At 35.5% G+C, this 22,954-nt stretch overlaps 2 protein-coding genes and 1 pseudogene across 2 annotated transcripts; 1 reads left to right on the forward strand and 2 right to left on the reverse strand.

Annotated features, from left to right (window-relative positions):
• Positions 1 to 344: 344 nt before the first annotated feature.
• Positions 345 to 1,402, forward strand: LOC143548922 (putative RING-H2 finger protein ATL12 pseudogene; annotated as a pseudogene).
• An 826-nt stretch (positions 1,403 to 2,228) lies between these two features.
• Positions 2,229 to 3,503, reverse strand: LOC143548924 (putative xyloglucan endotransglucosylase/hydrolase protein 26). The gene is made up of 4 exons (XM_077039960.1): positions 3,323 to 3,503; positions 3,126 to 3,226; positions 2,850 to 3,043; positions 2,229 to 2,755 (listed from the first exon to the last, which is right to left on the reverse strand). Exons 1-4 carry the CDS (start codon positions 3,492 to 3,494, stop codon positions 2,347 to 2,349), a joined length of 876 nt encoding a protein of 291 aa, XP_076896075.1. The 5' UTR covers positions 3,495 to 3,503; the 3' UTR covers positions 2,229 to 2,346.
• Positions 3,504 to 10,895: 7,392 nt separating this feature from the next.
• On the reverse strand, positions 10,896 to 12,881 carry LOC143548925 (protein SPEAR3-like). Its single transcript, XM_077039961.1, has 5 exons — positions 12,363 to 12,881; positions 11,640 to 11,744; positions 11,425 to 11,498; positions 11,257 to 11,323; positions 10,896 to 11,155 (listed from the first exon to the last, which is right to left on the reverse strand). The coding sequence occupies exons 1-5, from the start codon at positions 12,531 to 12,533 to the stop codon at positions 11,039 to 11,041; spliced, it is 534 nt and encodes a 177-aa protein (XP_076896076.1). The 5' UTR covers positions 12,534 to 12,881; the 3' UTR covers positions 10,896 to 11,038.
• Positions 12,882 to 22,954: the final 10,073 nt, after the last annotated feature.

The following is a 22,954-nucleotide window of genomic DNA, read 5'->3' on the forward strand; positions in this document are numbered from 1 at the left end:
CTCAATCATCAAAATATGATAATCTTTAAGAGAACACTTGGAATTTGCACAAAGCTTTCTTTAAGGTAATATTATTATTATTTTTTTCTTTAAGGTAATATTATTATTTATATAAAAGTAGGTACAACTAAAAACTTGTTTTGTTTATTTTTCATTTGAAGTTTCATAAGCAGATAAATTAACAAGTCTTAAACTAAACATAGCTCATTATAGTCGTCGTTCACAAGATTTAAAATTAAGACTTCCTGTGTCACAAGATATAAATAAACCAAGCAAATGTTAAACAACACTTAATCCTCTTTGTACAACAATAACTAAAAACAACAAAAAAAACCATGAATTGTCTTCTTCTCATCATCATATATCTCATCTTCATCATGTCCTCTAATCCAACAAAATCACAATCTTTATCTTCTTCTCATACTGATGATACTTCAAAGTCATTGGATTCCGACACTGGTTTCGAACCAAGCCTATCAGTTGTCATAGGAGGTCTTGCCATCATTTTGTCATTAGCATTCTTACTTTTGGTCTACATAAAATATTGGCACAGCCCATCTTCTCTTCAGTACTTGAATCAAGAAAACTTAGGTGTAATACCTCAATCCGTTCCTAGGGTTTCAGGTATCGAGAAAGCCCTGATCGACTCACTCCCCATGTTCCGGTTTTCAACGTTAAAAGGATTACGAAACGGCTTGGAATGCTCTATTTGTTTGTCCAGATTTAAAGATATTGAGATGCTACGACTGTTGCCCAAATGCAAACACGCTTTTCACATCGATTGTGTTGACCGGTGGCTTGAGAAACACTCGGGTTGTCCGCTTTGTAGGTGTAAAGTAAGCCAAGAGGATGTGACACTTTTTGCATCTTCAACTAGTTTTAGGTTTTTAAACAATCAATCCGTCGGCGAAGGTTTAAACTTGGAGTTGTTTGTTGAAAGAGAAGAATCTACAAGATTCGGAAGTCAAAGAAGTGTCGAAAAGATTGAAGAAGACGAGTTGCACAAGTTTAATCATAGGATCATAATATTTAATTACGCTCATGATTTGATAGGGAAGAATAGATGGAGTAATTTAAGCTCGTCTGAGATGATTACTTCTTTGTCAAGCAACGAACTGAAATCCGGTAAACATGTTGAGAATCGATCAATGTCGGAAATCATTGTTCATCCAAGGTTTCTTGGTGTTGAAGAATCAAGTAATAATAAGAAAGCTAATTGTGGTGGAAATAGTGATAAAGAAGAGAGATTGAAGAGATTATGGGAACCTATTGCTAGAAGAACAATTCAAATGTTTTCTAATAGAGATCAATCACCACAAATTAACACAAGGTCACAAGTTCAAGTTAGATCTAAAACTTAGTTTTTTATATTCAAGTTTTCCATCAATTTATTAAAGAAAGAGTTTGTATAACATATAATATATTAGTAGTAAATTGTCTTAATGTATCTTGTTCCTTGCACGTCTTTTTCTGTATTTCATTCTTAGATTAATTAATCTTTAAGATAGTATTTATAGGCATTTTACTACAAAGAGTATTTGTTAGGAGTGCCTGTTTTAAAAACAACACAAAAATTTGGAATTTATCACATCTAATTTGCATGTTTATTAAATAAGTTGTGTTTGGGTCTACGCATTTTACTACAAAATTTTAATATTCAAATTTATTAGTATTTGATGGGAGCTAGTGCCTGTTTTAAACGCAAAACGAAAATAATCAGTTTTTGGAATTGTAACATCTAATTAACATGTTTATTCAATAAGTTGTGTTGGGGTTGACCTTTACTTAAACATGTCAGCCAGTCAATCCGTTTAATTAAGCATGTCGACCCACCAAGTTTACGACCAATTTAACGTATTTTCTACATCTTTATAGTTAGTTGACTACAATATGTGCATAACTAGTCCTTTTGGCTTGTTTAAATTAATAAAGTTGTTAAACGGGTAGTGCTCAGGTCTTACAACTTTAAAGATCGGGTTAAGGATGTGTTTAATTATATATTTAGCAAGCATACAGGCTGATCAGTTCTAACAAATTTGTTGAAAACGGTCGATTTTAAGTGAGTTTGGTTTATAATTAATTTTTTTACATAACTCGAATTTTGTAGATTGAGAAAATAACGGTCGGTCACGAGCACTTGATACCAAGTGTTGAGTAAAAGTTATTTGGTACAAAAATAATGTAAAGTTTACAAGATTTATGCATATATAGAATACAAAGAGAAAAAAAAATGAATGCCAAGCATGGAAATTGAAATAATGAAACACAATGATAAATTTAATGAAACTGTTGCAATCAAAGATTTAATCCTCAACAAACTGGAAACAAGTTTGAATCTTACTCAACTTAGTATTGTGGTTTAGAGCATTCGGGAGGCATCTGTCCATTAAAGCGCTTGAAATCTGTACAATAGTTGTAGATCATGTAGTTATCGCGTACCCATTTTAATTGTCCTTGTTGCCTAAAGCTCAATTGTTGGTAAACAGGAGATGTCCACCAGTTTGCCCGAGAGGGAATGGCGCATTGGCTAATGCTAACCGGTCCGTTCCACTTACACGCTCTAGCCCTGAACCTACGGTAGTAAGCCTCAAACGGTGCAGAGGTCCAGTCGATTTTAACTAGCCCGCCTCTTGTAGCCCAGTTATCAGCATTCCACAAACTGGAGTAGACTCGCATCCCTTGTTGATTAGGGTATGCAATCCCTTCACTTTGATAGTTTCTGAAGACTCGAATTGGCACACTATCAACATACCATCTGCAATACATTAACAAGTGGTTAATAAATAATCAACCCATCGTGTGTCATCATAAAGATTAAAATGTAGATTAATTAGTCTCGGTTTACTCACACAACTTCGGTTGGGTTCCAGTGAATTGTGTAGTTATGATAATTAGCGGTCGGGTCAAACCATAATTTGAACTGTTGTTCTCTGCTACCTTGACCTTGTGTGTAGATATTTGTGTGCACCGTGTAAGGCTCTCCTGTCGAGTTCCCCAAGAATTCAAAGTCGATCTCGTCATGTTTTGCACCCGTTGAAGACAACTGTCACAAAACATAATATCAATATACATAGCTCTCATTGTTAATATGTATATCTAACAAAAAAATTTGTTGCTGCACTTACATAATAAGCTGTTACAGTTCCAGCCGAGTTTCCTGGAACCAACTTGATTAGCATTTCGATGCTTCCAAATAAGAACGCTCTCTTTGATTGGATACCCGATCCTGTATTAAGGTTGAAGTTTCATATATTTTTATATAAATAGAAGCAAAATTTACAGCATTCTTTGAATGAAAGTTATAAAATTTAAATATTTATACCGGAAGTTTGGTCCAAAACGAGGCGAAGATCATCGCCATTGCCAAGAATGGAAGAATGGTGAGCACCCCAATTGAAATACATGCTTTTTGGGAAGTTTGCATTAACCATGGAGTATTGGAATGCTATTGAAAACACAAAAACCGCCATGAACAAAGCTCGAGAACCCGCCATTTTCAAAATGATCAAAAGTTCTCTTGGTTATAGTTATGCTTGTTGTTTGTGTTTGTGTTGTTCTTAATACCTTCCTTATATAGCTTGTGTCCAGCATCATGTGTTGTTCTTTTGACTTTGTTTAATAACATATATTGACCTAGTTAGTTTGTTTGACAATATGGTGTGGTTGTCATTTCAAGTATCAATGTATCATTCATGTTTTCTTTTATGCACTTATAATTTAAACATGATGAATCCTGTAGTTACACAGTTTCATATTTCTGTGCTAGTTTTTCCTTTATAACTTTTAACGTTAGAAAGTAATATGTTCGTGTTTATACGACTCTTGAAGTTATCCATTTTAAATAGATTCGGTATTTAGTGACGCGAATGTAACTAGCGAAATTAATTTCATTTTGTTTAGTTATTATAATATATTAGTGTACAATAATTCTATATTGTAATCTGAATGTGTGCAAACACACGGTTTCAGTAGGTGTATTTGTTGGACATACTAACCTGCGTACAAGTCCACAAGTTGTAAGACGTGCACCCCATGGAAAATAATTACGTCAATAATCATATTATATTTGTTTTTTATGTTAATATATATAATGAAAGTCATATGATGAACTTTTGAAAATATATTCCAACCTTTTGTGGGTAATTTAAGTGTTTGCTTTAACTAAAAAGATCTCAAACTCTTCACTTGTTTTAAAAGCTTGGCGAAAACTAAACTATGATTATGAGTTGATCCAAAAGTTAGTAAACTCTTGCCTGGTTTAGCTAGACATGGGAAAACATGACGGAACTAGTTCAGCTAGACATAGGGAAACATGATGGAATGGTTTAGCTAGACATAGGGAAACATGACGGAAGAGGCCCAAATTTTTTTTTCGTTTTCAAAAAATCATAACTTCTACCACTAGCGCAATTTTGGGCCCGTTGTAGTGGATAGAAAGGTCTCAAAGAGTAGTTTCGCCCAATTGTCAGACTGAATTCTACCATATAAAATGGATCTCATGTAATGTTTCAATCATTCAGTTTTATATTAAAAATCCTTAGAATTTTTCTCTTATTATTTTCTTGTTTCGGATATGCGTCAAACTATAATGTTAGCCGACCTTATTATCTACTATGGTTAGTATTACCATTATTCAAAGATTGGGTTTTACAATTTAAAAGGGGGATAGCGGCGCAGCTTGTTGCGTGCTTGCCTTCTGTTTCGTTGTAATCATTAACTTGCTCAAATAATAAATTTGAAGTTGAATATTGTGTTAGGCTATTATCACTATCATATATACACATCAAATTTTCCATAACCAAATCCTTTTTATTAAATCTTACTGCTTAAAGGTAAACTATTTTATTTCTAAGTAGCGTAAGACCTGTATATAATACACGGATTTCCAATATACTATAGGTAACATATAATAAAAGTTATAACTAATCAAGTTGTTATACGAAGTAATACATTTATTGAAAAAAAAAACATATAATTGTAGCTAGTGTATAACGGCTTTCTTCACCCACCCTGAGTTGTAAGGTTTCCACATAAACAGTTGATGGAAAATCATTAAGAACGTGTACAATAGATGGAGCTCGTGGCTTCACGTCATTATAGGGGTTTTTTTCGTTAAAACTGGGGTAATGGATGTAACCCCTCCAATCATTAACTCATTATTATTATTTTTGATTTTTTTATTAAAAATAAAACAATTAAAGACCACCCACAAATCATCTACCATTTTCTTCCCCCATCAAGCGCTTTGCGGGACCCCCCCCCCCCCCCTCTCTCTCTCTCTCTCTCTCTCTTCCAAAGCGTCCGGGAGGGGGGTGGGGGGCGGTGTTCCCTGACACTTTAGGGCTTTTTGAGTGTGGGAAGCACCCCACAACACCCGATCTAAGAGACATATATGTCAATGTTGTTACCCCACCCAGGGTGAGCAACAAAACCGAATAACCGAACATAACTCAAAATTGATGGTATGGTTAATTAATCCTTGAAAATCAAATTAACTGAACCGAATGAATTATTATACTTCACATAAGCATATATAGTTTATCTAATCTATGTAAAAGTCTTATTAATTTGATTGCCGATTAACCATAAAACCGTCGGTTATCATTCTTCAAATCTCTAGTTAACTAAAAGTTTGGTTATGGTTATTGTTTGGGCCCAAACTTTCATAGTTTCATATTTTCAATTTATGCATTCTCTTCATAGCCAAAGTTACTTATAGAAACTTTGCAAATCTCTCTTTTATTTCTTGTTTAGTTTTTAAGAAAACCATATATACATTTATACTTACTCCTGAAATAACTTAAAGTTGTTGTGAAACAGTACTAAATACGCAATATATTTAATCCTTTTGTTTGTGTCTTAACTAAAACATATTTATATCTCTAAATGAGTATCAATTAGCTGAATTTGCAAATTTAAGATTTGGGCCAGTTAAGAAGGACTGAGATAGATTATTTATTACAGGTAGAGGTGTACAAAACCGGTTTTAAATCCAAACCGAACCGGTTTGGTCAACGCCTGGTCAAAACCGGTTTGACTCAAACCGGTTCGGTATATAAACCGGTTTAGACACAAGATAGGTCGACCCGGTCACGTTGGTTCGGTTCGGTTTATAAACCGGTTTAACCGGTTTTAAACCGGTTTTAGCCGGTTTTAAACCGGTTTTCCTCAAACCGGTTCGATTTATAAACCGGTTTAGTCGATCTTAAGGGGAACCGGTCCTGAAACTGGCGGTTTGGGTCGGTTTGAGAACCGGTTTGGGTGAAACCGGTTTTAAACCCAAACCGGTTTGGTTCGGTTTGCCTAAAACCGGTCCCAAACCGGTTTTTTTGTACACCTCTAATTACAGGGGTGATCAATAAACTAAGGAATTTAGGCCTGAATTATCTGTTGGGCTTGGCGAAGGTCTGGCCCTATAAGAGGGTCCAATTTTTTATGTCATTGAGATTTGAGACATTGAGTTATGACACAAAATCATAAAGAGTGTTTATAAAATAATTTTTTGAGTCGAATTTTAGAAGTAGTATGATTGGGATTTGAAATTATCATAACAACTTTGGAGTCAACATTGTAAATAGTTTTTTTTAATTAGTTATATAATCAAAACTCACTAAAAAAAATAAAAAAATAATAATAATAATAAAAAATAAAAAAATTAGCAACCCACAATTCCGTACATAGGGAATGAAGATGATCGGTGGGCAAGTGATAACGATCCAAGTTGTCCTTCAAAAAAACTGGATGAATTAAGTATTGAATTTATAGAATTGTTGTTATTATGCGTGCATCAAACTTATAATAAAAATCACTGCTAGAAAGTTTTTGCAAATTGTAGAAAAAGAAAAATCACTACAAAAAAATACCAGTGTTTTAAACGAACGAGTGAAAATTAGATGCAAATTGTAGTTTTTGCTTTTGTATTGAGTTTTTCACTAGTGCTTTCTTAGATTATGGGAGGTGGGCATTAATTTAGTTAATTTACTGTTCACTTTGTAACATCAGCGTCACATCATAATCATTCGACTCCACTATTTATCACCAGAGGCGGATCTACGTATATGGTGCGGGGGTTGTCCGTTCCCTGTGAACAAAAAAATATTAATGCTAATATAGTGCTAAAATCCTGATCGACCCTGTGAAATTTTGATACCGACCCCTATGGAATTTCGAAATCCGATTGATGATTAAAGAAAAATAAAGAAAGAAGGTAGTATGACAAAAAAAAAATTATTCAACTGATAGTGCAACGTTTCTTCCCCTATTATGTGTTGTTTGGACGATACATGAAGAAGAAAGAGACACAGGGACGCCCTATTTGTTATTTTAGTAAAGCTAGGTCTCTTAAAGGCCCAATTAAAAAGCCTATAAGAAAAACTTTTACTTTTAAGAAAGTATTCTAACCAATAGATTATTTGTCTATTATTTTGTTCTTTCTACTATAAAACCTATAAACTATTTTGCTTCTTTATTGTTTATAGTTTATTTATTTCACTTATCATCTTCTATTTTTATTAGATTGTCTTTTTTATAACTAACTTTTAATTTAAAAAAATCCCTTAAACAAATATTGATCAGTATAAATGTGTAGCTTAGAGTTAACAACTTAAAATCGGTCAAGTAGTTGTATATCAACTAGAAAAAATATATATTTTAAATACATTTATGCAAGTAGGAATAACATTGTGACCACCGGGCATAAAAATTTGGTTCCGCAAATGACAAAGTAAATAATGTTTTGGTTAGATTGAACCCCCCACCCCCATAGAAACCAATTTTAACTCAGTTGTATTTTAAGTATTCATTTCTAATGATATTTTGTTTGATTATGTATATTTTATTTAGGTGACCCAACCCGATTCAAATCCAACCATAACAGTTAAAGCGGGTAAAAAAAGTTATATGACTATTTAACCTGACTTGAATGGTTGAACCAAAACAAAATTTCTAATCCTATGTGAAAATTTTTTAGTTCCGCTACTATTTATCACTTGCCCCAACTGTCACATCAGCCTTTCATCGACATTTGACATCCGCCCTCCTTAGCCTTATAATACAGTTGGGATTCTTTTAATAAAGTTATCTTTCTTAACTATTAAGCTGATGTGACAATATATTTTCAGTATACGCACATGTGATTTGAATTTGAGTGGTTGGGACATTTGTCAAGCATGCTCATATTCTAATTTATATATATTAGTGGGTCCCAACTTATAAATGTTAGCTATTTATTTGCATTATCATTCCGATACTTTATACATAAATGGAATGAACTAGTGCCAGACAATTACACCTTGTGAAACCCATAAGTACATAAATAGGGGACAGGGATAGTAGCGGTGGCTATATAAATCGGTTAATTAAACCGACTCGAAAATTAAACTGAAACTGAACTGGTTTGAAACTGATTACCAAGAAATCGGTTTGAAACCGTAGGTTCGGAACCGGTTTGTAATTTCTCTACCAAATCGGTTAATCAAACCGAAACCGATCAAAACCCGAACCAAGCCCATTGAAACCTAACTGAAACCGATCGTAACCTAGTCAAGAAACCGGTTTCAACCGAAACCGATCATAAACCGATTTTGACTTTTGTTGACCAAACCGAACCGGTTTCAACCCAAACCAGTTTTGAGTTTTAAATCGGTTTGTGCACCTCTAAGGGGCAGGTCGGTAAAAAAAACTTGCTTTTTAAGAAAACTAATCTTTTTTTTTTTGATTAATTTTTTTATTAAAATAAAATAATCCAATGACAATTAGGTAAATAATTGAAGTTTCTTGAGCTCTATAGTTACTTGTTTAAAGGTTTCTGTTAGCTTAAAAAAGATTGAAAACCATACAAGGTTAATTAATGAGACGTAGGGTAAATCTTGGTACATCAAAAAATTAATTTTAAAAAATCTTCCAATAATCTCACACACTCACTTTCCTATATCACTTTTAGGGGAAAATTCCTAAAATAGCCTCTTTTAAAGAGAGAGTCCTAAAAATAGCCTTTTTTGCTCAAAATTTTTTAGAATTTAGACTGACAAGACGCTTTGGAAAAAGATAAAAATAAAGAGGGAGCAGACCAAATTTCAAAAGAAAGTCAGATAGGAGATGAGATTTCAGAAAATAATGAAGGTAAAGTCAAAACTATTTTGTAATCTTGGAGCAAAAGTTAAAAATTTTTCAAATCTTTTTTATTCAAAAAACCGTCTTAAGGGACTGTTTTTTTATGTTTCCTACCTTTCCCGTCCATAATTCCAAATTCTTGGAAAAAGAAATTTTGAAATCTCGTCTTTAGAGACGCATTTAGAATGAATTTGTTCTTAGCAGACGAGATTCTTTTCTTCCAACCTTCATGCTACACACACACACACTTATACATACATACATACGTGTATATATATATATATTCCGTATATATATATATATGCATGTATGTGTGTGTGTATATATATTTCGTGTGTGTGTGTATATATATATGTATATATAAATTCCACATACGTATACCCAAATTGACCATGACCCAACAACTTCCCAACCGAATACCTCTGATCAAAATCCTTAAGATACCCGAAATCTGTTCCTTTACCACACGGGATCACTCCATTTTATCGGCGTGAAGTGGCCGCCTTGTTTTTCTTCTTGTTGGTTGTCTGGCGGTGGTGGTTGACGACAGTGGTGGAGGTGGAGGATGATCGGGATTTGCTGTTGGCGCCACTGACCTTGGTGGTTGAGAAACAGCTACCCATTGGAGGTAATGGTATGATGATGATGATGAAGAATGGGAATACATATACATATATATATATATATATGCATGTATGTGTGTGTGTATATATATATTCCGTATATATATATATATGTATGTATATGTATGTATGTATGTATAAGTGTGTGTGTGTAGCATTATGGTTGGAAGAAAGAAAAGAATCTTGTCTCTTTGGAACAAATTCATCCGAAATGCGTCTCTCAAGACGAGATTTGATAACCTCTTTTTCCAAGAATTTGAAAATATGGACGGGAAAGGTAGGAAACATAAAAAAACAGTCTCTCAAAACTGTTTTTTAAATAAAAAAGATTTGGAAAAATTTGAACTTTTGCTCAAAGATTACAAAATAATTTGGACTTTATCTTTTCCCAAAACGTCTTGCCAGTCCAAATTCTAAAAGATTTTGAAGAAAAAAAGGCATGCTTCCTCTTTATTTTTATCTTTTCCCAAAACGTCTTGCCAGTCCAAATTCTAAAAGATTTTGAAGAAAAAAAGGCTATTTTGGAGACTCTCTAAAAAGGGCTATTTTAGGAATTTTCCCCATTTTTAATTATGTAACAATAATAACACGATAGAACACAATTATGCAACACACTCTCCAGTTATGTTGTTTAAAACATAATATCATACAAAATTCTATATAAACTAATCAATCATACCTTCATGTTACATTTATGTGACACTTGTAGCTTCGTTTGGTCCTCATATTCTTCTTCGATTAATATGTCTATTCGCGCTTCAATACAAAAATTCATGTTTGTAAGTTTCTCCAGTAACTACTTCCCTATGTATATACTCTTCTACCCAAGTACTTAAATAGATTATGATGCTATATATAATGTATGTTTTTTCAAATCACGTCATATATGCAAACTAATGTTTAGGGTAATTAGACAGATTGCCTAATACTTGTTAAGTAAAAAAAAAACAACTTGTTAGCACTCGATCAGAACTTAAAAACTTATGATAGGTTCTTAAGAAGAGCTTAAAGTACATGTTAGAGAAGTGAAACCCGTGTGTCCCATTTTGATCGATACATCTATGAAATAGCCGGATGCGAGATTTAAACTAGTTTTACTTAGGCAAAGTAAGCAATTAGCAAACCCTAAAAACACAAAAGAATTCAATAAATAATGCTTTCTTGCTTCTTTATAATTTGAGAATTTCGGGTAACATACAAATATTTTCCGTCTCAAATATTCCGGGAAAGATGAATAAACATTGCAGGAAGTAGCAGTTACAATAAGTAATCATCGATCACGCGATAAATAGACAATTGTTGCATCAAAGAGCAAGTCTTAGCTCCAGATCTAATTCTTGACTACCATTTGAATCTGAATTATGACTGCTTGATCCCATTGAATCATTTTGATCTTTTCTTTTCTTCTTCCTCAATGAATCCTTTAAATATGATAATTAACAAATACCGAAAATTAGGAAGTTGAAGGATTATAATTCATTGTTCTACAAAAAGAAAGATGTAGCATACACTATACACTCACCTCTACAAATTCTTGGCTAAAAAGGTGTCTATTTATGCCTACAGGTTGTGCATAGCTTGCATCCCATCTGATATAAGCAACATAAAATGATGATCAGAGATTAAACACGATAAAAGTTATCAATACGGTTCATAAAAGATAAAAATACAAGGGGGTAATTTTAAATACATGGGATTAGTGCTAGCAAATTGTGATTCATGACCATATATGAAGTTTGTTCGTTCTAGCTCGCCCGTGCCCATCTGCATTATTCAAGATTGATCATTCGATATTGAATACGGATTAGGATATTAGATGATTAGCTACAAATCTCTTCAAATATATGTATGCATGGAAGTTTAGAGAAGTAGTCCAATTTGGCTGAAGAGTTTGAATATGCATACCATGTGGGAATGGTGTCCTTGCAAAGTACTGTAAGAGGCTGTAGATGGTGAAGTGTATGAGAAGGAAGATGATGATGAATATGGTGTTTGAATCCTGATATCCTCCTGTATACATACATAGATCCAATTAATAAGATATGAGGAACATCAATGGAGATCAATTAAGTGAATATTTAACATCTTATAAGCCGTCATATTTCATCTTCCGGTTACAAAATAAAACGAATCATTAACTAAAAAAAATGCAAGGAGACCTATTAGATTTGATAGAATGAAAAAAATAAATTAACTTTCTTTAGTATGATTATAAACTTATGAATAAACTTAAAAAGATTTAAAGTTGATGAAAATGGCCATCAATTAATAGAAGGTTAGGCTTATTGAAACCCTAATTTTGATCATAAAAAAGATTCATGAAGGCATGATTCAATTGGTCAACTTGACATACTTGAAGCCAAGCATACGTTATTGGAAAACTCACGGGATCCTGCTAATACTGCTAACCAACAGAATCAGGTAATTAATTAAGCTTTTGTCCCGCATCTGTCTTCAAGATGTTATAGTAGGAAACCAGTGAAAGCAAAGACTGACGCTTTAGCTTAAAAGTCTTACTTGAATAAGAAATCATTTAGCTTTTAGTTTATTACACTTAAAAGCTGAGCATACACAGATCTCTTAGGGTTCCAAACCACACTTTGAGTGTGTGAAAGAAAGAGAGATGACCTGTGGAATGCCCATTTGGCTATGGAGTCTAATCTTCTCTAACTGAGCAACACCAAGGCCTCTTTGTGGTTGTTTTGGCTTATCTGAGCCACTCTTTTTGCCTTTTCTTGATGATGATCCACCTGCAGATGATGATCTATCACTCCCACCAGATTCACCATAATAATTCATCTTTTTTCCTTCAATAAATTTCAATGTTTCTTCACCAACTTTGATCTTGCAAAACCTTCTTCTTGTGAATCTGATATTATATAATACTAAAATATATTTTTATATATAAGAGATCTCTTCAAACTTGGTATACCCTTTTTATAGCTGTCAAGTCTTACAATAAAAAAACCACAGTGATTGTTGCATAGCTGGATGAGATTGCATTTAGATATACCTTGCAGATTCTGACCCTCATCATTTCTATATAAATTTGCTTAGATTTTATGTTTTTTTTTTCCTTTCTTTTATTTTATTTTTTATTAAAAATCTTTTTAAAAAATAAGAAAACTGTTTATGGTGACTTAAATTCGGGATAGAGGATCTTGTCGCCTAATATTTATTAAATGGTTTCACAAATAACAAAAAATGTTACACATAAAATATTGTTTGATTTTAATTAAATATATACCAGGTGTGGTTACTTAAGAAGTTGGAGAAGCGTGCAGATTGTATAAGCGGTCCCTAGCCATTAATCTTGGTCCCTAGCCATTAATCTTGCTTTTATTTACTAATGAGAAAAATACGGTGATACTTTTATAAATAGTAGGAAAACAATATAAGATTATAAGAAGGTATTCATGTCAATATCTTACAAATGCATAAGACGAAATAAAAATTCTTAATGTAATCATATGCTACATTTCAAAATTTTGTTTCGCATGTGTGATTAATTTTATTAGAAAGGCCTCACGGTATTAGAAAAGTGCGGTCATTGGAAAGATCCTGATCATACGAAAGGGCGAAAATAGTATTGTAAAAAAATCATATTAAAATATTATGAAAGGACATTTAGAAGTTAAACCGTCAAATGTATAGAGTTTTATGAGTTAAAACATTTAATGTATTTGTTAACTGAAAGGGAAATGTGGATGTACTAATAGTAGACCATACATAACATACCTTTTGTTTATTTTATTTGATCTAGGCTGATTTGGTCATTGAAGAAACACTAATGGACCCCGGGCAGATTACGGATAATCTGGGGGTTAAATAGATGTTTCCCACGAGGGGTTAGATCCGGCAAAGATGGTTCTTCTGATAACCTGCAAAACAGACACCGTGAGCTCGTCACTGAGAGGGGGGGTTCCTCCTTGTGACCACCCTCCGGCGTGAGAATCAGACTAGATTGCTCTTGAATATAAGTATATATTAAGAGATTGCTAGAGCAGATATCAGGTATAAGATATAAGATACAAGATAAAATTAGATGATCATACCATTTGGGGTATTTATAGCCGAATGTAGGTTTCCAAGAAGGTATAGCCGGCTGAATAGTATTCCTGTTCTACCAACTGTGGCCTACGCACGTGCCATGCTGGTAGTTGGTGGGTAGGCAGCGGCTGACAGTGACCAGGCCTGCTGTGTACTATTCCTTTTCCACCAACTACAGGCTATGCACGTGGTATGACAGGAGTTGGTGAGTAGGTAGCGGCTAATAGTGACATACAGTACAAGAGCATGCTGCTCGCCATACTGTTGTCAATGAGCTGTCGTATCTTTGGTCAGATCTTTTGCCCATACCTCGTCAGGTACAGTACAAAAGATCTTACAGTATCGTACGGACTGGCTCATTTGGGCGGGAGTATTCCCCCTCCCGCCTTCGTGCGGGATTGTTCCCGGCTTGCTCATTCCTTCTACAGGTGACTACTGAATTATTATGAGTGTTAAGCCTTGTGCGTGTAGCCTTGCTGCGCGGGTAGCCTTCCCTGATGGCTGGTATCCGTAACTGCGGGAACAGGCGGAGTACTTGGAAACCATTGGGAGGCGTTTCCTGCGGGAACAGCTTGCGTACTGCGCGTAAGGACGTCACGTCTCTGAGCATGGTGGATCCTGCCGATCCAGTTGGTTTCTGCGCAGACGTCTCTCTTTGAGGTGAGTCTTGCGAGTTTGGTCTTTGCGCAGACGTCCCTCTTTGAGGTGAGTCTTGCGGGTCCAACTGCGCAGACGTCTCTCTTTGAGGTGAGTCTTACGGGTCCAACTGGGCTCTGCTGGGACCTACCTCTTCAAGTCCCCCCAATCCAATGTTCTTCTCATGAATGTTTAATAAAGTGAGGTGAACTTTTGGACTTAAGCAAAGGGTTTTTGAAAAGGGTTTAGTTTTAAGGTTTTCCATGGGGATTCTTCCCGCGGAAGTCCTAATGTCACTTGCAGAAATTCCCGACTTTCCTGCTTGATCTTTGGGTATGATGCGGGTAGGTCTGTAACCTCCTCCCAAGTCAGGAGCGTTGAGTCCTAGTTTTGTGGATTCTCCATGAGGTTTTGGTAGTTTTGAACATAGTGATCAATTATGTTAAAACCACCAATTCCATCTTGAAGCTTCAAACAATCTAGTTCTCGACGTTCCTGCTATGCGGGGATGTTATTCCCGTTTCCGCAAGCATGGCCCAGAAGATCCTTCTTGGTTTCATTTCCCTGCGGAGTGCTAGGTATGTGAAGGGTTTTGCCTTGACACTGTACCCGCACTCGTCTTATAGTTACTTTACTTCCAAGGTATTCCTGGCGTCAATTCCCTGCAGGTGCTAGGTATGTGAAGGGTTTTGCCTTGACACTGTACCCGCACCCGTCTTATAGTTACTTGGTTGCCGAGGTATGGGGTATTTTCCCGCTTACTTTTGAATCTTTGGGACTTGCGTTATAAACGTTACATGACTTGCTCATGCATACTTTAGTTTAAATTAGCAATTTTCCAAGTGTTTAGAATAAGTTAACCTTTGAACGTGGTAGATAATAGGTTGAAGTTTTGCTTCCTCTTTCGTGATTGTGCGGGTAGGACCGTCACTTGCACTTAGTAGGATGGCTAAACTTTACCTATATCTGACCTGCGTGGAGGTTTTCCTCATCTTTTTAGAAATTTTCTAAGTGTTTAGAATAAGTTAACCTTTGAACGTGGTAGGTAATAGGTTGAAGTTTTGCTTCCTCTTTCGTGATTGTGCGGGTAGGACCGTCACTTGCACTTAGTAGGATGGCTAAACTTTACCTACATCTAACCTGCGTGGAGGTTTTCCTCATCCTTCTGTTAGAAATTTTCTAAAGTATTTTGAATAAGTTAACCGTTCGACGCGCGGTTGTCAATAGGTTCGGTTTCCTCTCATGATTTGTGCGGTTAGGACCGGCACTTTCATTTAGTTGGATGACCAAAGTTTACCTATGACTGACCTGCGTGAAGGTTTGCCGTTTTTTGGGTTTATGCGGGTTTTGCCGCCTTCCCCACGCAACGACTTTCCACGTAATTATGCGGTGAAAACCGGCATATCAGTGTTAAATAAATTAACCGTTCGACGCGCGGTTGTTAATAAGTTAGTGTTCAGTTTCCTCTATCATGATTCGTGCGGATAAATCGGCACTTTCATTTAGTGGGATGACTGAACTTTACCTTTAACTGACCTGCGTGAAGGTTTGCCGTTTTTTGGGTTTATGCGGGTTTTGCCGCCTTCCCCACGCAACGACTTTCACACTTATGTATGCGGTGAAGACCGGCATATCCGTGTGGAAAGTATAAATGTAAAATCATCAGCGTCGATGTTCTAAGGAGAATCACTTCCATTAGAAGTGGCTCTGGGCCTTTTCTTTACAAATTTGGAATTGATCTACATGCAAACTGTGTAATTGAGCTCCCATCCATGTTGTTGGGATGGGAGTGCCATCGAGCCGATATGCACCTGGTTCGGGATCTCGTTGTTTACGCAGTATGTAGTCTCCAACTTTGAAGCTGCAATTTTATTCGTGTTTTCCCCAACTAGGGTTCTACACGCATCAGCCTGCTCAGCGTTCATTGCGCCACGAGGTACGCGAGCGTCCCATCTCTGACAAATGCTTCGACCATGTCCTTTACGTCTGTGCATTCTTCAGTGTTGTGGCCTTTTGTCCTGTGAAAGTCACAGTATTTGCTCCGATCAGCATTGTGACGATGTCGGATTATTGGAGCCTTTGGCCATGGGAGCTCCTCAGTGGCGAATATCTCGGTGACGCTTTTGGTGAGTGGCGTCCATCTGGAGTTCTGGTTTGACTGTACGTTATTCCTTCCGCCTAACCGATGTTGCAAGCCGGATGAGGTGTCAAAGTTTACCCTTGACTGCCAAATGCCTAGCTTCCGCTTTTTGTTTAGTCGGGCGGTAAGGACGTTGTTTTCTCTTGTTTTCTGGCTGTAGAGGTTTGTGCTCTGGGGGAGATCTCTACCCAGTTGCTTCTCCGTTTCCACAAAGCGTTTAGCTGCTGTCATGATGGCATCCCATGTGGATGGCATGCCATCTTTACCCGTTAAGGTGCGGATGAGCTCTGGGTCGTTCGCGCCCTGGATGAAAGCAGCGCGAACAAGATCTTCGCTGATATTACCCAGACTTAACTTCTTTGAGTTGAAGCGAGTGATGAAGTCTGGCAAAGATTCGTCTTTTTCTCGAATGCAATTGAGGATTGTCCATTGCTCCTCGGTATACTTTCTTTGTTGGCTGAAGTGTTGGCTAAACTTCTGCTGGAAGTCTTCCCAATCGTAGATGTGGTTGACCGGTAGACGATCGAACCACGCTCTAGCTGGTCCAACAAGCGTCATTTGGAACATGTAACACCACGTAGGTTCCGTCCAACTACTGACGGTTGCCCCCGCTATGAACCTGTTCAAATGATCGTCTGGATCAGATATACCATCGTAAGTGCCGATGTTGGACATCTGTTTGGCACTTTTCGGGACGATTGCTTCCGCAATGTCCCTTGCAAATTTGGACGTTCCCGCCTTTGCAGCAGTTGGTGTAAATGTTTTGGAGAAGTCACGTGGGTTTCCACCCGCGTTTTTTGGTTTGAAGGTTTCTCCAAAATGCCTTCTCGGTTGGGAGTCCGTTTCCTTACGCTTCCCTTTCTCCCTATGACGAGGGTTTGCGTCACTATCGGATTCCTCCGAATCATCGTCAAAGTACTCTACGAATTCATCAGCCTGTTGGAGTAAACGTAAGCGTTCATCCAACTCAGCTTGGAATTCTTTTTGACGTGCTTCCGCCCACGCTTTAACTTCATCGAGTGTTTGGCGGGGGAGCCTCGTTCGTTGTCTCTCTAACTGGGTATCGATGAATCCCAGTGAGCGATTATTTACTGCACTTGCCCCAGCTTGGGTAACTGGGGTAGTGTTCGTAAAATTTACTGCACTTGCCCCGGCTTGGGTAACCGAGGTAGTGTTCGTAAAAACTGTGTAGTCGCCGGTGTTCCCCCCAGTAGCTGGGGTTGTGGTTACCGGAGTTTCTTTAACCATCTTTCCAGAAGTTTGAAAAAACTGAAAAGAAATGAAGTTCTAGCTTTTATGCACGGATGGCGACCAATGAAGAAACACTAATGGACCCCGGGCAGATTACGGATAATCTGGGGGTTAAATAGATGTTTCCCACGAGGGGTTAGATCCGGCAAAGATGGTTATTCTGATAACCTACAAAACAGACACCGTGAGCTCGTCACTGAGAAGGGGGGGGGGGGTTCCTCCTTGTGACCACCCTCCGGCGTGAGAATCAGACTAGATTGCTCTTGAATATAAGTATATATTAAGAGATTGCTAGAGCATATATCAGGTATAAGATATAAGATACAAGATAAGATTAGATGATCATACCATTTGGGGTATTTATAGCCGAAGGTAGGTTTCCAAGAAGGTATAGCCGGCTGAATAGTATTCCTGTTCTACCAACTGTGGCCTACGCACGTGCCATGCTGGTAGTTGGTGGGTAGGCAGCGGCTGACAGTGACCAGGCCTGCTGTGTACTATTCCTTTTCCACCAACTACAGGCTATGCACGTGGTATGACAGGAGTTGGTGAGTAGGTAGCGACTAATAGTGACATACAGTACAAGAGCATGCTGCTTGCCATACTGTTGTCAATGAGCTGTCGTATCTTTGGTCAGATCTTTTGCCCATACCTCGTCAGGTACAGTACAAAAGATCTTACAGTATCGTACGGACTGGCTCATTTGGGCGGGAGTATTCCCCCTCCCGCCTTTGTGCGGGATTGTTCCCGGCTTGCTCATTCCTTCTTCAGGTGACTACTGAATTATTATGAGTGTTAAGCCTTGTGCGTGTAGCCTTGCTGCGCGGGTAGCCTTCCCTGATGGCTGGTATCCGTAACTGCGGGAACAGGCGGAGTACTTGGAAACCATTGGGAGGCGTTTCCTGCGGGAACAGCTTGCGTACTGCGCGTAAGGACGTCACGTCTCTGAGCATGGTGGGTCCTGCCGATCCAGTTGGTTTCTGCGCAGACGTCTCTCTTTGAGGTGAGTCTTGCGAGTTTGGTCTTTGCGCAGACGTCCCTCTTTGAGGTGAGTCTTGCGGGTCCAACTGCGCAGACGTCTCTCTTTAAGGTGAGTCTTACGGGTCCAACTGGGCTCTGCTGGGACCTACCTCTTCAGTCATGGATTATGTCACAAGACATCATTGATCTCTCACCTACTTTACAGTAATAACAAATTTCATCTATAAAATATTCAAAGATCAATATGGAGTTTTTGTTTACTAAAAAGAATCTTTTTCTTCTTTTGCATTTAAAATCTTATTATTTTACTTCACAAATTTACACAAGGAAACACTGTACCTTTTATGGCTTGGAAAAGTTCTAGTCTTCTAGACAAAATCTTGTCATAAAAAAAACCTACATAATTATATTAACACTTGTGTTTTATAGGTGGAGACCATCACAGCATATATATATTTGGAACATCACAATTATGTTTTATGAAATAGTGTGTCGGATGAAGGTCAAAAGCGATGTAGTTATTTGCATTCCGGTAGTAACTAGCTTCTACTATGATCATTTATCAATGACAACCAAGAAAGTTAAGCATAGTAGAAACAACCAACACCATAGGTTCAACCCCCTTGTACCGCATAAGGCCAGCCACTGGACCCTGTCTATGGGCTCTGTACCTTGAAACCCCCTAATCTAAGGGTTTCGACACTTTGACAATTGGCTTCGTTGGTGTCAAAAATTATAATAATCTTGAACAATCATACACTCTACACCATCTAACTTATATCAATATGGTGTTTCATGCAATTAACTAAAATGAATTGAGAACACTAAAATCATCACAAACAATTACCAACATATATTGTCGTTGCAACTTCTCGCAAAACGAAAAGCTTGCATGTGATACATCGTTTTCTAGTAGTGTTGATTTGTTAATAGAAATAGGGTGAAAATCTAAATTTAAAAATTCAACTTAGAAAAATAAAAGATAAATAGAAGTACAAAAGTTTGTATTTTATATATAAGTTGTTTTAATTCCCATACTTTAATCTTTTCTACATTATTCGTCTAATCTAATATAATCTAACTTTACTAATAAAAGAAAATAATAAGGATGAAGTGGCATTAAAATTCATTTTTAATCTAATCTATTTTCTCATTCATTCTATATATCCATGGGTTATGGGCAAAACCATTTTGTTAAATGGGTTATAATTTTCTTTTTAATCTTTATCTCATTCATATCTATCCATGAGTCATGGGTCAAAATAATTTTGGCAAAAGGGTTATAATTTCCTTTATAATTTTCTAATTTCTCACCTTATTTATCCTACATATCCACGGGTCATGGGTCATAACTATTTTGACAAATGTGTTATAATTTTTCTTCTAATTTTCTAATCTTTCATCTCATTCATTAAAGTTATCCATGGGTAATGAGTCAAAACAATTTTAACAAATGTTGTGTATTGTTGTAAACTTGTAATGAGTTCATATCATTCTAATTTCTAAATTTAAGATTATAGACTTCTTACTATTTTTATTATTTGTATTATGTATTTTATTTTCTTCTTACCTTTAATTTTGTTTATTTCTTTCAAAAAAACATACCTTATTTATTTTTATTATTTAACAAATCTCTTGTAATACACGAATTCACAAGCTAGTTGTAAATATAAGCGTCACATATATTTAATACCATATTTATATGATCAGCATGAATAGCATTTTTGCACTTATCCATCCTAAGGTTCTACCTTGACTTAATTAATTAATTGTTGTTTCATTTATTTATTAGCCTATCAATGATGGAGACATTGATTTTGACCAAAAGGTATCATGTTGAAGCGATTAAGGAGGCGTTTGGTTTGAAGGTAATTTTAAATACTTAAAAGTAACATAAGTTGTATGTTTTATATATAATTGTTAGGGCTTAAAGAGGTCTACAATAATTGATGTGTGTGTTTGTATATATATAAAATGAAAAAATAATTAAAAAGAGATATTGTTCATAACAAACAATGAAGCTCTAGAATGCTATTTAACATCATGAACAAGATGTCACTACACCATATATATTTATAGCTAGCTAGAGGTGTTGTCTAACTTATGTGAACGTGTATACAAGGGTTAATTGCTGATGTTGTGAATATATGTTAATTTCTAACTTGTATAAATTTAAGTAGAAAACTAAGCAAGTTAGATGAAACATATATCAAAGTGACACGTATAAAAGACAAAATGAAGAGTTATAATAATGACACGTATCGAAATTCAAAATTAAGAGTTATAATAATAATAATAATAATAATAATAATAATAATAATAATAATAATAATTGTTAAAGAGTCCAATATGTTATAAAACTTTAGAGTGCATGAATAAAATTGAGATAGAAAAGAATAATGAGTAATGTAATTATTATATGTTTTATAGGATTGTATAGTTTGTTTTAACACCGGTACGTAATTACTTAAACTTTAATCAACGTTTATGTAGATTAAATTACTTTTTTTCTTTTAATATAGTATAGATTTATTCAAGGAAATGGGTGAGAGAACATATGATTCACGAGTTAATAATTAATTGGATAAATAATAGGTGAAAAATATTGGAGTGTGCGTTTTATTTGAAAATTAGTAATAATAATAATGGATAAATAAAGGGTGAGTATCCATGCACACAATCCAATCGAGCTGTTTCACGCCATATTTGTGGGATCGTATGATGAGTTGTCATTTGTCAATCCCAAATTCCATCTAATTAATAACAAAAAATAAATAAAAATATATAATGTAAAGAACAAGGAATTTTGGTTGTTTATTGCACCAGATCTAAAATAATATATTTCATGATGAATAAGTTAAAAAAAGAAATATGAAAACAAACTTACACTACTGATTAGTAATACATAACTGAAATTTTCGAAAGTAATACGACAATAAGAAATACAAAAAGTGTTGAAGATTAAATCTATCGGCAATTTATTAGGCCATGGCCCTTAACTCTACATAAGTGCTAGTATGTTACATCACCCATTTTACCCTTCTTATATCAAATAATGAAAATAAAATACTTTGCATGTTTATTTTGTAAATATATTAGATAACATGGAGAGATTACGCATAACTTTAAAATAAAGCTCTAAGAATACACAACGGAATACTATACATTATTTGGTTCCTTGGTGGTTCGATTCGGTATGTTGTTATGGATCTGTTCGCAGAAATCAACGGTTTTACAAAAAACATGAAACTGAACCATAGATTTTTGTTTCGATCTGTTTGGTTTTGCTCAGATATAAATATAACGCAACTAAATTTTTTTTCATCAAATAAAGAACATAAATCCCAAAAAATAACATGTTATTTCACATATATGAATATGAGCTTTCAAATAGAAGGGACAAAAGATATAAAACATCGCATAATTACAAACATGTGGGTTATATATTTTACTTCTGAACCAAAAACCCGGAGGGGTCACAACCCCTTCCCGCCCTTAATAAGGTCTGCCCATGTTCTAGACCTAGTCAATGTGTTTTTTCAAGCTACACAATATTACTTACTCAAATCATGTCATGTATGTCAAATTACATCATGTTATTTTATTGGTCACGATAAGGATAAATTTTATTATCATGATTTTCTTTCTTGTTACATATACCTTTTTTCTTTCTTAGTTTATGATAAAATCTTTTCGTACCAATATTTTTTTACTATGCACACACACACGAAAGTTGAAATATTTGTATTTGGCAAGATCTCATAATTATTAAAAAAAGTAGAAATGTTGCGACGTGTTTGCATATGAGCCATTGATTCGCACTTAAAAGGTGAAGGCCAATGCAAGTCGAAGTACACCATATCTTTATAACAAACACATATATAATTAATTAAAGTTGGGATTAAGTAGATTATTAGATTTTGTTCGATTGTGTTTTGTTTTAGCATTAATTAACTAGCATAGTTTAATTAATTACCTTTAAACCGAAGGCAAAAGCAAGTGGAGAATATCTACAGTAGATTGAAGGCACATGGAATACCAGAGAGGTTTTGCAAAGGAAGATCCCTTAAAAAATGCTACTTCAAGATTTAAATAAATAAATATAGGTGTTCATAATACCTCCAAATCAATCCAACCAAGCACCATATCGCCTTTAATCCTA

Source organism: Bidens hawaiensis, unplaced genomic scaffold, assembly GCF_021521415.1.
Source record: "Bidens hawaiensis isolate Kalapana, Puna unplaced genomic scaffold, B.hawaiensis_p1.1 tig00015320_1, whole genome shotgun sequence".
NCBI classification, from domain to species: Eukaryota; Viridiplantae; Streptophyta; class Magnoliopsida; order Asterales; family Asteraceae; genus Bidens; species Bidens hawaiensis.